The sequence below is a fragment of the Pezoporus wallicus genome, unplaced genomic scaffold (genome assembly GCF_028554395.1).
Source record: "Pezoporus wallicus isolate ANWC-B61680 ecotype Strahan unplaced genomic scaffold, APGP_CSIRO_Pwel_v1 scaffold_11491, whole genome shotgun sequence".
Taxonomy (NCBI): domain Eukaryota; kingdom Metazoa; phylum Chordata; class Aves; order Psittaciformes; family Psittacidae; genus Pezoporus; species Pezoporus wallicus.
The window spans coordinates 4,961,854-4,977,836 of NW_026642649.1; the positions used below are offsets into that span (position 1 = coordinate 4,961,854).

General features: G+C 43.3%; 1 protein-coding gene across 1 annotated transcript in view; it reads left to right on the forward strand.

The window, feature by feature from the left end:
- Positions 1-15,983, forward strand: part of CPNE4 (copine 4) — a 221,920-nt gene that overhangs the window by 41,654 nt on the left and 164,283 nt on the right. Inside the window, exon 2 of the mRNA XM_057431321.1 lies at positions 5,658-5,845. Coding sequence (XP_057287304.1) covers positions 5,666-5,845 — 180 coding nt within the window. The 5' untranslated portion in view covers positions 5,658-5,665. The remainder of the gene's footprint in view (positions 1-5,657; positions 5,846-15,983) is intronic.

A 15,983-nucleotide genomic window follows, 5' to 3' on the forward strand; every position in this document is an offset into this window, starting at 1 on the left:
CGTGTTGTATTGAAGTCAGTGGGTTATTTTCTCACTAACTTGTGTGGATCTCAGATCAGACCCCCATTTTACTTTGGAAATGGCATTTTACTTAATCAGGTTCTGCTTGTCACTTCTAGTTAGTGATGTCACCTAAAAATGAACATGAGGACTTAGATTTTGATTTTGCCAGAGGTGTAACATAGATCAAGAATCTGGGACAAAACTGAAGGAAACAACTTTCCTAGTGCTCCAAGGGCTGTATTTCTTAATAGCATAGAAAAGTGGGGTTTATCTCTGGCCAGCTGTGGAGCACTGTTTTCTGATAGTCTGAGTTTTATGGGTTTTAAGCTGCTAACTGTACACTTGGTTTTCATACTTACTTTTATTAGACTGCAAACCCTGGAAGATCTAAACACTGGGTTCAAAGCTTTCCATCCAGGGAGTTCAGCTGCTCCTGTGCTTTGAGGGCTGAAATATCTCTCCTGTATATCATTTGTAAGTGTAAGTAAGTATAGAGCAGCTAGTGCTATAACACCAGTGCTTTTAGGTCTTGCCCTCTTTTGGAGGCACTTAGTCACAGCTCTTACTTCATGTAACTCTACCATTAGTATTTCCCACTGCATGTACATACTGTAAACATCATTTACCTTTCCAGGAGCAAGGTCTTGCTGTTTACTGTTGCAGAAGCAGACGCTATTGGCTTGTTTTCATTTCCCCACCAGGATGCCAGTAAAACTAATGATTCAAACACAGCCCTCAACATGTGGTGATGGGAAACCTGCAACCCCCAAATCCGTTTGTGTGTGCTTTGGTCTGGAGTGCAGGTTTCTAAATAGCAAGCTATGTTTCCAAATGCAGAGCACACTGGTTACTGCCTTTTAATCTCAATATCTTTCTCATTTCCTAGTCACTATTATCTGAACTGAAGGTGAGGCTGAGTGTGCGTGTTTCCCTGACTCTTTGTAGGATGCTGTAGAGAAGCAATCTCTTCCTACTTTACCCAGACACGTTGTACAAAGGCTTCTTAGAGGTTTTGTGTGTGTCTGAGAGAAAAATTACAGAGTGGGGAGAGGAGAAGACTTGAAAACTGGATTCAGATAACATCTGAGATTTATCCCGTGGTGAAGCTGAGGAGCCTGGTTGTAGTTTTGCAGTGAGGTTCTCTAAAGCCCCATGTGGATGACCAGTTTATAATGAGGAGGATGTGATTGTTTGTGTGAGCTGAATTCAAGGCTTTTAGATGTCAAAGAGAGGCACATACTGTTTGTATTTCATATCACAGAGATCCTTTTGTAGCCACTGGGTGACTAAACATCTTTAAGCAGTTCAGTCCCTTTGAGATGAGAAGGATGTAGCAAGCATGGTTTTGAAGGTAATCCAGTTATCTAGCCAGGCACAAACTTCTGGACTTTTATGCTGTTTCTTCTAATGAAATACCTACACACAAGAGTCTTTGTAGTACTAGTTACCAGAAACATTGGCTCATGTCTTCCATTTTTCTCCATGGTTTTCTCCACTGTTCTAAACCTCTGTTCAAAGCAGGTTGCTTAGGGCTGTGTCTGGACAAGTCCTGGGTATCTCCAAGGACTGAGCCTTCACAAGTTCCCTGGGCAGCTTGTTCCAGTGTTCAACCTACCTGACAGTAAAACAGTTTCCTTCTCCTTTAATTTGATTTTTCTGTATTTCATTTGTGCTTGTTGCCTCTCATCCTGTCTCTGGGTACCCAGGATTTATGTATATGAATAAGATCCCTCTGAGCCATGAATCCCTTAAAAAGGTCAAAAGAGCACATTAATTTCTACTAAGTCAGCTCTAAATACTCCAGAAACGGAATATTTTGGGGAGAGCGGAACTGTCTTCCAGGTTCCTCACTTTTTCTTTGTATTCCATAGCGTACACGGTGCTATCAAGGTCTTTTCACACTTTGGGGTTTTTTGTGGCTACCCTAGTACATGTTTCCATTTTGTGCTTAAAAGCACACAACTTTTAAGGTATTTTCCAGTTACTCCTGCCTTCATCCTTGCTGTTTCACCATGGAGAGAGTTAAACCACCACAAGCGTAAGGCCTGGTCGTGCTCCCTCATTCTGTGCAGTCTAGCACTAGCGAATAAGTTTGTGGGAAGCATATGAGGATAAATTGTTCACCTCTTTTCCAGAGGAAGTGAAAGAAAATATATGCAGCAATGAATTGGAAACTTTAGCATGTGATTTATCACTTAGTTCACTTATTTCCATGTCTGTGCTATCGCTTTCTTCTCACAGATACAGCTCTTATTCAGTGAATATTAAAGCCATGTGGACATCGAAGGAATAGTGAGGTTCTAATGAAGTGGAAGAAAGGAAGTTTGTAGCAAAGACAAATGAACCATGTATTCCTCCATCAGTAATGTGTGGAGTGAACTGACAAAAACCTCCTGACGCCATCTAACTCGTTTACATCAAATAATACCTTTTGAACCACTTTCAGTAGGCTCCAAATCTATTTCCCAGGCCCCCAGCTCCCTGGTAGCATGACATCAGTGCAACAGCCCAAGCTGGTGATTACATTAAAAGAGGAACATAATGGGACAAAAGAACAACACTGTGCCTTGATCTTTTCCATTGATAAATTTAGAAACTTTAAAAGCTGAAGTAATAGTTGTAGTGAGGAAGAGAAATATGATTTTATACTCACCCGCTGTTCTAAAAAACCAGTGTATAATTACTGTGGGAGGAAGAAAAATACATCTCTCCTCCTCGCTCTGCTACTTTCCCCCCTTCTCTTTAGTATTGAAATCATCCGGTTTAATTAAATCACCAGCCTATTTCTGCACAAAGGATGACATTTCATTAATGATGTAAGATGTGCATGAGACAGAATTAACCCAATTTTCAAATGGATTTCAATTTGGAAAGGGCAGCGTGTAAAAATGTCTTGTAAATGTGTAGGACGAGCTTGTTGAGCAGCTTTCTGAAGGAGATGGGATTATAAAAGGATGAATAATTAGACAACAGTTCCTCTCCCCTCCCCTCAGTTTCTAACAGTCTTTTGGTAATGCCAGTTGATGGAAGTTTAGGTAACTGACATCATATATCAAGGATATGTTAGAAATAGAATGAGAAAACCAAAGTTGTGATGATTGCTAGCAAAATGCATATAGATACATAAAACTCTGTAATTTTTAGCTAAATATACTCTTCAGTGCCTTTGTCAAAGTTACCATCACGTTAATCTGTTCTTATTTCAGGGGGAAAAAAAGGCAACAAAAAGAAGAAAACTAGTCTCCCAAATATGATTTGAATCATCCTTTTTGGTAGCAATTTCTCTAGACGCTTATTACCGTGCTCAGTTGAGGCAGGAGATGTCGGGTCCCTCTTGCCTGCAGATCATGGCCTCTCAAATCATGAGTAGTTCTGGTTAGTTCCGAAGTTCAGAGTACAGGCTGGATCCGTGGGCTGTGGCCAGTGGGATGAGGTTCAACAAGGCAAAGTGCCAGGTCCTGCACTTCGGCTACAGCAGCCCCCTGCACTGCTCCAGGCTTGGGGCAGAGCGGCTGGAAAGCTGCTCATGGAAAAGGCCCCGGGGGTGCTGATTGATGGAGCTGAACATGAGCAGGTTGTGCTCAGGCAGCCAGGAAGCCACCAGCATCCTGGCCTGGATCAGCACCAGTGCGGCAGCAGGGCGAGGGCAGGGATTGTGCCCCTGTGCTGGGCACTGGTGAGGCTGCACCTCGAATCCTGTGTTCAGCTCTGGGCCCCTCACTGCAAGAGAGACATTGAGGTGCTGGAGGGGGGGCAGAGAAGGGCAACGGAGCTGGTGCAGGGCCTGGAGCACAAGTGTGATGGGGAACGGCTGAGGGACCTGGGGGTTCAGTGTGGAGAAGAGAAGGCTCAGGGGGGACCTGATCGCTCCCTACAACTGCCTGAGAGGAGGTTGTAGTGAGGTGGGGTCGGTCTCTGCTCCCAAGGAACAAGGGACAGGACAAGAGGAAACGGCCTCAAGCTGCACCAGGGCAGGTTTAGATGGAGCTGAGGAACAATTCCTTCCCCAGAGGGTGCTCAGGCATTGGACCAGGCTGCCCAGGGCAGGGCTGCAGTCACCGTCCCTGCAAGTGTTCACACAGCGTGGAGACGAGGCCTCAGTGCCATGGGTTAGGGGTGGCCTTGGCAGTGCTGGGAATGGTTGGACTGGGTGAGCTTGAAGGGTTTTTCCAGCCTGGTTGGTTCTATGATTCTATGATTAGACTAGAGCCCGGTTCCCGCTGCTCGCTGTTGCTTTCAAGCTAGGACTGTGATCTTGCTATCAGTGGCATGAACTGTCCCAGCACAAAACTCTTCTTACTGTGAATTTAGAAATACTTTTCTGTTTTTTCCTTTGTAATTCATAGGAAAACTGGATGTTTCTGAAGGTGTTGGTTTGTGGGTTTTGTTTGTATTTTTAATGTCGCATTGTTGGGAAAAGACCCCTTTCATTTCCATATTGCCAGAATTCGACTTTGATCAAAACAGTTCTCAAAAATCATGAACATCTGAGAAGAAGGCCTTGTGAAGGAGGCAGTGAAGAGGTTTGAAACAGACCACACAAAAATCTGTTGATAATTTGGTAAGATAAATCTGCCCTCAAAACGTGTGAAGTCATTTTTTTGCAGCTCTTATGTGTGGGGTAATGGATGAAGGCCACTGATCCTTGTTTGGCAACAGTTTTTTAGGGGTCAGGCTCTGAAGCTCGGAACAAGTGGGCAAATTAGAGTTCTTATGTTCTTTATTCATGCAGAAATGATCATAGGGTGATTTTGGCCAAGCTCTGTGTTAGAAATCATTTTTACCCTTTTGAGAGTAAAGGCTTGAGCTACAAGATTGATGGTGGTGTCTGTACTTGGACGAAGCCTAGGGTGAGATGGTCTAGTGTGAGGAGTCCCTGCCCATGGCAGGGGGGTTGGAACTAGATGATGTTAAGGTCCTTTCCAACCTTAACTATTCTATGATTCTATTCTATGATTCTGCTTAAGTAAAGGGCCAGAGGTTCCCACTGTTCCAGCTGGCTGTTTGTGTGATTCCTGGTCCAAAAGAGCATACACTGTATAACAACAAGATTTGCCACCATAAATATCCTCTCCTAATGCTCAGATCATCAGTCTTGACTACTTGCTTAGGAATGGGGGGAGGTAGCCTTCTGCAGTAGGTGTGAAGACAGAGAATGAAATGTGTTTTGGAATTTAAGGTTTATATGAAAGGTCTCTTCTACAGAACTTACGCACAAGGTTTGTGCAAGATGAGGTGTGTGCTTTTTAGACGGAGCATGGTGACATGGAAACGGAGTCCTGGACAAATTGCATTTAGCCTTGTTTCTGGGGTAAGGTGTTACCATGAGAAATTCAGAATTAGCAGCCTGTCTATCCTTTGGCAAGGGGAAATGTGACCCTATAAGCAGGAACAGAGCTAGAAATGGAGGTCACAGTTCACCCCCTGAGTTCAAGGGCATGGTGGAAGACTGAATTCTGAGCTTATATCTAACCATACAAGATGATGTACTTCCATAGCTATTCCTTTGATTTTTATTCCCCCCTTCCCTTCTAGCTCTGGATCTCATTCGCAGTTACGGGGTTCAACTGCCTAGTAGAACATGGCTTTGTCTTCTGCAGGGAAGGACTGTACTGTGCATGCACTGTTCTTACTGGAACTCTTCTCTCTTTCAGAAAAAGGAATGCAGAAAATGAGCAACATCTATGAATCGGCGGCCAATACCCTGGGAATTTTTAACAGCCCATGCCTGACTAAAGTGGAGCTGCGAGTTGCATGCAAAGGCATTTCAGACAGGGATGCCCTCTCAAAGCCAGATCCTTGTGTCATCCTGAAAATGCAGTCCCATGGCCAATGGTTTGAGGTGAGTGTTTAACAAAACTGTTCTTTTAGTGCTTTAGTATGACATAGACAAACACGTGCAATTCAAGTGGTGAGAACAGTAAAGAGAAGCAGCAATTTGAAGCCTGTGGCATAATCTTGTAAGAGTGAAAGGAAATTCCCCATTAACCCTAACGCGTTTTAATGACACTTTGAACTTCTCTTTGGAATCTGCATTAAAAATGAAGATGATTGTAGAAAGAAGCATCATAAAACTTTTCCCTTTAGGGCCTCTGGGTTCATAAAAGCTGTATAATAGCAGAGATAACAATAATGGCCATCATGCATTCCAATCTAAAGAAGAAAAATGGTGTGGGGGAGAGGAGAATTTTATTACTGTTAGCAGGAATTTATTTGGGGATGCAATAGCTTGATTTGCAACTTTTGAGCATTCCAGTTGAATTCACAGTTGAAGTTAGTAGCTCAGACTAATACATTTTCCTTGTCAGTTTGCCTTGTATTGCAGATTGCATGCTTGATTAAAATCCCACTTTGTGTTGTTTTACCTCATTTTGGGAACCATTTGTTTGATAAATGGAAACAAGATGTCTTAGGGACATGCAAATTGTAAATAAATATCATTAGAATGGAATGTAATGTTTGAAATGAAATCTTGTTAGTTACTTTACTTGAAAGTTGCGCTTGAGTGTTTGTGGTTAATCAAGCTAAAAGGTGTGAGTTTTAATGGGAAGTATGTATGAGAAAATAGGACTGTATTAAATCCAGTTCATTTTGAGTATTCATCCCGCTTTTCCACAGCTTCAGCATTCAGAATAAGACTGTGTTATCTATCAAAAGATAAGAATAGCTGTAGACATTTGCAGAAAGCAGAATTCTGAATGGATTCTTTTATAATTTAGCATTTTCACGCAAGTTTATCAGTCTTTGGGGATCTTGTTCTGGTTATTCCAGTTACGTGGGTTTGTCTTATGGACCTCTGAAGCTTTTTCCAGTGCAGGGTCAGCACCAGCATAGCAAAGTTAAGGTGTATTTGGTGGCATTTCTTCCTCTGTACTTAGTTGGCTGCTGTGGAACCATTAGATAGGTCCCTGGTAGGAAAACTGTCTGTAAGTAGAAATAAAATACTCACAATTGTTCTAGTGCTTGGAAATCAGTGTCTTCATGTCATTGAAATTGAAGGTGATACAACAGTTAGGTCTAAAAAAGGTAATTTTAGCTAGCTGTGCAGAAAGGAGCTTTTAGCTGCACTCTGTGTAATCCTTCAAATAGTAGAAATGAACCAAGCAGCGGAATAAATGTCAAAATCAGTGAAAGGTCCCTGTTTGGAAAGCACAGATTCAAATCCTTTGAGCCATTTCAGTTCTCTGAATAACTGAGTACATTTCACACGGATTGTCTGTGGCTAGTTATGAGCAGGGTAAGTAGCTTTAAATGATGTATTCTTATGTTGGAATGGAGATTCCCTTGGTATGATGTGGAGTTTAATTCAGAAAGTGATTGTCTGAATAGAGGAATTTTGGAGGACAGATCTGCTCACTGATACGATTCTCATCTTCCATCAGTTGCTCCTACTGTCTAATGAAAAGTCCAGGGTGTTCATTTTAGGATGGACAAAAAGTTTTTATCACTTCGTGTTCCTATCAGCACTGCAGAGCCAAACCAGCTCTGACATAATGGGCCCTTTTCTGTCCAGCACATCCATAACAGAATTTGCAGTGAAGTTTGAGCTACATTGAGCAGAGTCACTCAGGTGTAGCCAAAGACATGATCTGGCTGGAAGAATCTTCTGCTGGTGGCAACCAATGATCCAGCAAGACCTGAGAGAGCAGACAGACTAATATTTTCTCTTTTGAAATGTAGTTACCAGGGAAGTGAGTATATTTAACATAGATATCACCCAGTGGCAATCCAGAGGAATGGATCTGAAGAATTTTGCATCTGGATTTAGTGGCTTCATGAAATTGTCTTACATTTCCAAGTATCTTGAACCCCCTGGAGGTTGGATGCTTCCAAATAGATTGTAGCAAAATCCTGTATTACTGAAACAATAGAAGCATGAGCAGCAGGTCGAGGGAGGTGATCCTGCCCCTCTGCTCTGCTCTCGTGAGACCCCACTTGCAGCACTGTGCGCAGCTCTGGTGTCCTCAACATAAGGACATGGAGCTGTTGGAGCAAGTCCAGAGGAGGCCACAAGGATGATCAGAGGCTGGAGCATCTCCCATATGGAGACAGGCTGAGAGCATTGGGGCTGTTCAGCCTGGAGAAGAGAAGCTGCGTGGAGACATCAGAGCAGCTTCCAGTGTCTGAAGGGGCTACAAGGATGCTGCAAGGCCTGTAGCAGTAGGACAAGGGGTGATGGGTGCAAACTGAAACAGGTGAAGTTCAGGTTAGATCTAAGGCAGAAGTTCTTCCCTGTGAGGGTGCTGAGGTGCTGGCACAGGGTGCCCAGAGAAGCTGCGGCTGCCCCATCCCTGGCAGTGTTCAAGGCCAGGTTGGACAGAGCCTTGGGCAACCTGGTCTAGTGTGAGGCATCTCTGCCCATGCCAGGGGCTTGGAACTGGACGATCTTAAGGTCCTTTCCAACCCACGCCATCTGCGGTTCTATGATTCTACATGCATGCTTATCACATAATCTGTTGTGGGGAGGATTTATGAGCATGTGGCATGTGGGTTGAAGGTGCCCGAGATGCAGACATTGAGGTTTTTATCTGTATATGGTTGTGCTCTTCTAAATGGGTGCTTTTGAAATGTATGAAAGGTACTGAGGACGTAGTGCACAGCCCCCACTGAGGAGACCCACTGAAACTGGTGTGCTCAGCCTGATGGGATTGCATTGACCAGGCAGCTAGGACAGGAGGGATGCAGCTGATCCCAGAAAGCGAGGAAACTGCGTATTTATCTCGGGGAAAATTTTGCTTAAACATGTCATCCTGCTGCTGAGAAGAATTCTTTTCAGTTCTGCAGCAGTGTGTGCATATGCGTGTGCTTGTGCAGAGTGTAACACCTGCATAGCTAAATATAGACTGAAAATACCCATGCTGCTGTAGAGTGGGCAGGTGCTGTTTCCAGAGATTTGGAAATGGCATATATATATATTATTATTTTCTTTTTAATATGATGCTTTTTATGGGTTTTGTTTGTTTTATTGGGTTTTTTTTTCAGTCATGGAAGGGGGTGTAGATGTCATCTGGTCCAACCCCTGCTGCTCAAGCAGACACCTATAAGCAGTTGCCCAGGACTGCATCAGGCAGGTGTGAACGTAAGGAGGGGAACTCCACAACTTCCCTGGGCAACCTGTGCCAGTGCTTGGTCACCCACACTGTTAAAAAGTGTCTTCTGATTTCCTGTGTTTCAACTGGTGCCCGTTCAGACAGCTTTCAGTCCACCTCACTGCTCTTCCAGCCCATACATCAACAGCTCCTCTATGGTGATCTTACAGGGAGACTGTGTCAGAGGCCTTACTGAAGTCCAGGTAGACAATATCCACTGCTCTCACCTCATCTAATAGGCCAGTCACCTCATCATAGAAGTTTGGCAGGTTGGTCAAACATGACTTCCCCTTGGTGAAGCCATGTTGGCTACTCCTGATGATTTTCTAATCCTTGACATGCCTGGAAGTGTTTTCCAGGATTAACTGCTTCATCACCTTCCAGGAATCAAGCTGATATTGTCTGGCCCATAGTTTCCTGGATCATTTGAGGATGGCTGTGTTACTCCTCAGTTGTTCCTTCTTACCATTAGGAACACATGCACAACATGGACAAGTACTCTAAGAAGCCTGGGTTTTGAGCCCAGTTCTGGCACAGAGATGCTTGCTGGCTTTTCTTCCTGCCTGGGTAGATGTTTTGCTATAAACAAACCCACACGTGCACAAAGGCACACGCATACCTGTCTCCCACATTCCTGTCTGTATGTATGTTGATGCTCTCTGAGAAGTACTATCTCAACCAATCTGGAATTAAAATGATACCTTGTGTCTCTCAGGAAAATAAGCAGCTTGCTCTTTCTCTCACAGGAGTCTGTATTTTCATCCTGAGGTGACAGGGTGTGATAGAGCAGAACTGAAGTTTATGTCCCTGACCATGGCAGGGGGGTTGGAACTAGATGATCTTAAGGTCCTTTCCAACCCTAATGATTCTATGATTCTATGGTTATGTTGTCCATACATACTAAAAGGCTGAATTTTAGCTCTTCTGGCCTTACTTTTAGGCAGGTACACTTGCAGGGTGGCCAAATGTTGTACTTGTTGAATTGTTTGTTTAAGATGATCATTTGATGCCTGTTTTTTCCATACTAATTTGAATGTGTTCAAGGGGTTTAATTACTGGAATAAACTTTGGATGATGAATGACTGAGTGAAGTAGTGGAATCAGGCAAAGGTACATGATGATGAACTCCTTGGCTCCAGTGATTATATACCCACCTACAGTGCGAATGTCCTTGTGTAATAAGTGTTAATTGCATCTTTCACTGCCGTCTTCACCTGAGATGTGCAAGCTAAGAAAGTAATTTGGGCCTGTTCACAGGTTGTTACCTGCGCATGGCAAGTGCATGTTCCTTTGGAAGCTGAGTAAGTTGCTGACCTGCATCTGGTCATACGAGATTTACATGAGATCAGGAGGTGAATATTGCTTGATGTAGTTAGATGGAATATGATGTCTGTGAAGGTGGTGAAGCACTGGAACAGGCTGCCCAAAGAAGTGGTGAATGCTCTGTTCCTGGTAGTGTTCAAGGCCAGGTTGGGCAGAGCCCTTGGAGACATGGGCTAGTGTGAGGTGTCCCTGCCCGTGACAGGGGCTTGGAACTGGATGATCTTAAGGTCCTTTCCAACCCAAACCGTTCTGTGATTCTATACCAGTGGAGCCTACCAAACAGGCTACCTAGGGATCAAACTATAGGATGGGCACAGTAATGCTCATTTGTATTTGCTTTTCTCCCTGGTCCTGCTCTTGTGTTTCATTTATGAATTGTTCCAATGTCCTTCTCCTTCCTCTGCCTCTTCGTCCACCTCAGCTCCCCATTTCCATTCCCAGCATCTGCTGCTTTGTTTTGTTCCTCTGCGTATTGGAGGATGGGGAAGATGCCCTGCCCCTTCCTAGCATGGGAAAAGAATCTGAAGAGAAGACCTTGAGGCAGACTTCAGCTAGTTGTTTCCATAGGTACCCGAAAGTGTCTCTCATGTTATCCATCTGTGGTTGACAGGCCACTGTGGAAGCCAACAAGCCATGAAATAGGGGTGTCTGTGGGTTGACTCTACTAAAGTGCTCCAAAATAACTATGAAACCACTGTGAAGCGCAAAACTAAATAGATAAATAAACCCAAATAAATACATCTTCAGTTCATGTAAGATGAACGGTCATAGAATTACAGGCTGGAAAGATCATCCAATTCCAACCCCCTGCCATGGGCAGGGACACCTCACACTAAATCATGCTGCCCAAGGTGGTTGAATAAAATAATATCACTTGTATTCTTTTTAATTTTCCCCTTGCTGATTCATTTTAAGTCCCTTGTTCCTGTATTGGAAGAGCCATTGTGAAAATTGCTATTTGTTTTCTCAATGCCACTTAGGACTTTTGTCTTCTGATTTGTCTGTGACACTATGAGAAGGCACCCATTATGTCCTGTATTTTGAAGATTAAGCATATCTAACCCATCAAGGCACATGGGTTACTTTGGGTGGGTATTTGGACCATGTTTATTTCAGAACCCTTTAGAGACGCAGTGCCAAAAGCACTGTCTTCTCATAGAGATTTTTAGCTAGCAATTGGGGATTTATTCTCTGCTTTAAAGAGCTGCAAGGCTTCACAGTGGGGTGGTTTATTGGATGTTTGGTGGCTTTTGGGATATTCTTGTTTTCCAATAATAGTCAATGGTAGAGCAGATTTCCAGTTATGTCTTTTTCTGATTTCACTCTAAGATTTCGACTTGGTAACCAAGCATCCTGTATAAAATGAACTGTAAGGAATGAGGTAACAGTAAGATGAACATACCATCTTGTCAGGATTTTCCTCTGGCATAGAAAGGGAGTTACAAAGTTCTATTAAGTTGTTTTGCATCAGATTATGCGCAGTTTGCTTTCCTAACGTGGAGCTTGCAGTCTAGTTGATTGGATCCTACTGCCCGATCTCTCAGGTCTTCAGAGCACTTAGTCTTGTGCGCTGCTGCGTGCACTGCACATCTTGCAGGCTATGATCTGATAGCGCAAGTGTTGATTACTGGCCTTTGGACCTAAACTGAAATGGGAGCAGTCCTGCAGCATTAATTTCCCAAGGAGTATTCTTGGAAGATGATGCTTAAGAGTTTACAGGTGCCATTTGGCCCCTCTTGTTCTAACTCATCAAGCAGAAAGCTGTGGTTTTTATTTACACCACAGCAATGTGGCTGTGTGTAATCTAGTGTATCCTCATCATTCCATATTGTACTTTGCTCTCTTCTTTTTCGTTAAGGGTGCATTGATGCTAATGCATGCTTCTTTGCTCCAGACTACATGGTAACGTCTGTTGCTGCTAAGATACTCTATTAGCTTCTGTGTTTTGCTGCTGGTAAGTTTTCCTGAAGTCTCTCTATATGGGAGCACATGACAAAGTTCATCTTTTCCAGCCACCAGTGGAAGTCTGCAGGGTCATTGAATATTCTGTCTCCGTCTGTTCTCAGCCTGAATTCATCTAATTGGATATTTTACTTTCCAAGCCTTGGTCTTTTGGGAGTATCCTCTGTTCCAAGGATTTGGCTGTTGAAGAGCTCCTGGAATTAACTCTTTCAGCAACGAGTTCCCCACATGCAGGGAATGGACTGTGAAGTTTTCCTCCGTATCCTACAGAGCATCTTTCATAATATCCTATTCAACTCCCAGTGCACTGAGTACAGTTTTACAAACATGCATAAACACCAACCCTGGAATTGCATTTTATATTACCCTTCTTCTTAAAAGAACAACTCTGTCCCACTCCCAGGTATTTTCCAACTGCTTACGCAAAGTTGAAAGTCTGAAAACTAAAGGCTGCAGATCTTTTGTGTTGGCAAATACTTGATTATAAGGTGGTACTGGGAATTTTTTCCTCCTGTGCCCAATTCAGAAACATGAGCATCATTAGGTTTTGATGAGATTTTTCTTATTACACCCCAGGTAGTAATAAGTGACTATTTATTTTAAATCTATTTTATAGTAACTCTTTTTTGCTTTTATCTCATCCATTGCTGCTGCTTTCCTTTGAGCCTCCTCCTTGTCTCAGCATTTGAACATAGCCACAGTGCTTCTTTTCCTGCCTTTTTAAATCAAGTAGTCTTTAAACTTGAACTCACTTAATTCAGACAGATTGTCTCAGCTGAAGTCAAATACTGTCACACTGAGTCAATATATATGGACTATCGTAATGTTCCACTAGCTCAAACAGCACTTGCTGCCTGTCTAGTGCAGCTTGTGAAACGAAATGCAGGCACAAAGGAGAGAAGGAGGAAACTTGCATTGTAGAATCTTGTTTTCTTACTGGGACAGGTCAGGTTTGGATGCTTCCACTTTTACCAGCACTGTGGGATCCCCTGCCCACAGCAGCATCAGGAGGCTGGCTTCTGGCTGTATCTGTCCAACTAAATCCCTGCAGGTCCCCTGTCTTCACGTCATGGCAGAGGGAAGAGTTTTTTATCATAGTTTACATAAATAAATAAAACCAAATGTACTCCTGGGAAGTCAGGAGGGAGCACGCATAGAGAGGTGGCAAAAGCTACCTTATCTCTCCCTGATCCTGTGGCCTGGAGCATCCTCTACTGGGAAGATCTGCTGCTGGGACCAATTTCCTGGAGCCTCCTGCCTAGTAAATCTACCTCTGGAAGAGCCATGGAAAGAATCAAAAGACTTGTGAGATCACATAGTCATTTTTCCATGGTAGGAAATGGTTATCTGCTCAAAAATCAGTTTAGTACTGTACTATCCTGTATGAAAATCTGAATGACCTGATCTTGTTCACATCCTGTTTCAGTGTCCAGTGGGTCAGGGATTGTGGAAATGATTGAAAACCTCTTGTTTCTTGTGACCAATTTGTGCACAACTGTACAGCAGTCATCTTCAGCTAGTGTGTGTCTGTGTTTCTATAAGCGGCACTATCCATGGCTCTTCCCATTTGTACCTGTGGAGGAGAGAGCTGGGGTGGGTGCTCGGTTGCCAGATTTCTCTGTGCCTTTGCAAACATTGTGTATTGTGGCTGGTAGAAGCATCTTGAATGGTTTTGAGCTGCCTGAAAATTGTGCCTTCATCTCGACTGTTGAGTAGTTTGTTTGCAGACAGGAAACAGCAAGAAACAACTGGGAGGAGTTCTCACTTATTCTTGCGTTTATTGCATTTGGCCAAAATACAATGGCTGACAAAATATGACTGGTTTCTTAATAAAAGCTCTTTTTTGCCTCAGAAACAGGGCCCTGGAATTACTTTTTCCTGCCCTCTTGCAAATATTTCTTTGCTATTATTGCACTTTCCTCAGGGTTTCTAATGATCCTAAGATGTGCTTGCAGATACCGCTGCCTCTTGGGTGGTTCTCAATCCATGCTTTTCTCAACTTTTTCTCAGGGTAACTTCCCATGGAATCTGTGACTCTTAAGCACTGTTCTCAACCCTATGAATAAATCAAGAGTTTTCTAGTATTTACTTTTTCAACAAGGTCAAACCTTGTAGTTTTGTTGTATGAGCATCCGAAACAGCTTCAGAATTCTCTGAGGAAGACAGCAGGAAAAGGAAGGCTCCCACTGCTTTGTTAACCCGGGATGACTGGCTTGGTAATCTGCCACAGTTTTTATGGTTACAGAACAGATGAGAAGCTCTCTGTCACACCTGTAAGACTGCATACTGGTGTATGGTATTTATTAGCAATAGTCTTTATATTATCCAGAGGGTCAGGAAGAGATATGAGGGCTTGCAGATACCTCCTTTCTATGGCTAGCTTTCTCCTGCTGAAAGAAATAAGCCTTTCTTTCAAATCTCTAGCAGTAATCCCTGACTGTGCAAAAGGAAAGGGATACTTGATCTTTTCTGTTCACTAGCATTTAAGGACAACCTTTAAGCAGAATGATGGCCTCCTCAGGTAGGGGGGATTAAAGGGAAGACTTACCATTGTTTTAATGTGGGGCAGAGACAAAGTAACGTGGACTGAGAATGTACAGGTGGTGGGAAACCTTTGGCTGTGGCTCCCTTGCAGGTCAAAAGAGAAGTGACATCCATGAAGGATGAGTGAAGAAAGAGCTTGCTTTCTCGCAGTTTCCCCCTCTTACTCAGGAGTAATGAGTTCAAACTGAAACAGGGGAAGTTCAGGTTAGATCTAAGGCAGAAGTTCTTCCCTGTAAGGGTGCTGAGGCACTGGCACAGGGTGCCCAGAGAAGCTGAGGCTGCTCCATCCCGGGCAGTGTTCAAGGCCAGGTTGGATGGGGCTTGGAGCAACCTGCTCTAGTGTGAGGTGTCCCTGCCCATAGCAGGGGATTGGAACTGAATGATCTTAAGGCCCTTTCCAACCCAAACCATTCTGTGATTCTATGAACCCAAAAGAAAAATGCTGTTGTTCTGCATGGGAGGCGTTGCCACGCCAGCAGCCCAATGTTCTTATTCTTTTGCTCTCTTTCACTGCAGTTTAATCACCTATCTATCAGATACGTGGTATTTGAAACTTAGATGAAGAGTCTAAGGCTGACATTATCATGGGAAGGCAGATGCACATTTCAGATTAGCTCAGTGATACGCTTTCCTCTCTTGAGCTATTTATTACAGATATCCAAACTTCACAGATCTTCAGGACGGATTTGAAGCCTGACTTGACTTTAGTAGTCTGGCAGATTGTGATAAACCTACAGTAAACAGGAATCTGGGATCTGGAGTTGCTTTGTAAGTAGATAATTCACTTGATTAATTTGGTATGCTGATTCTTAACCTACAGCATCAGACCGGGACTGAGATTGTCAGCAACTCGAACTTGCTTCTGCTTTTACTGGGAGGAGTTTTAGGGCCTAATTCATTATTTCCTGAAGGAAACAAGAGTAATGAAACTCTGAGAATAACTGATTTAAAAAGCCAGTCTGAATTACTGCAAATGTTCTTTGAAAAGTCTTCTATTCATATAGTGCTTGACCAGGGATACAAAATTCATTAAGCTGGTTTGGTTTGAAAGCCGTACATAAC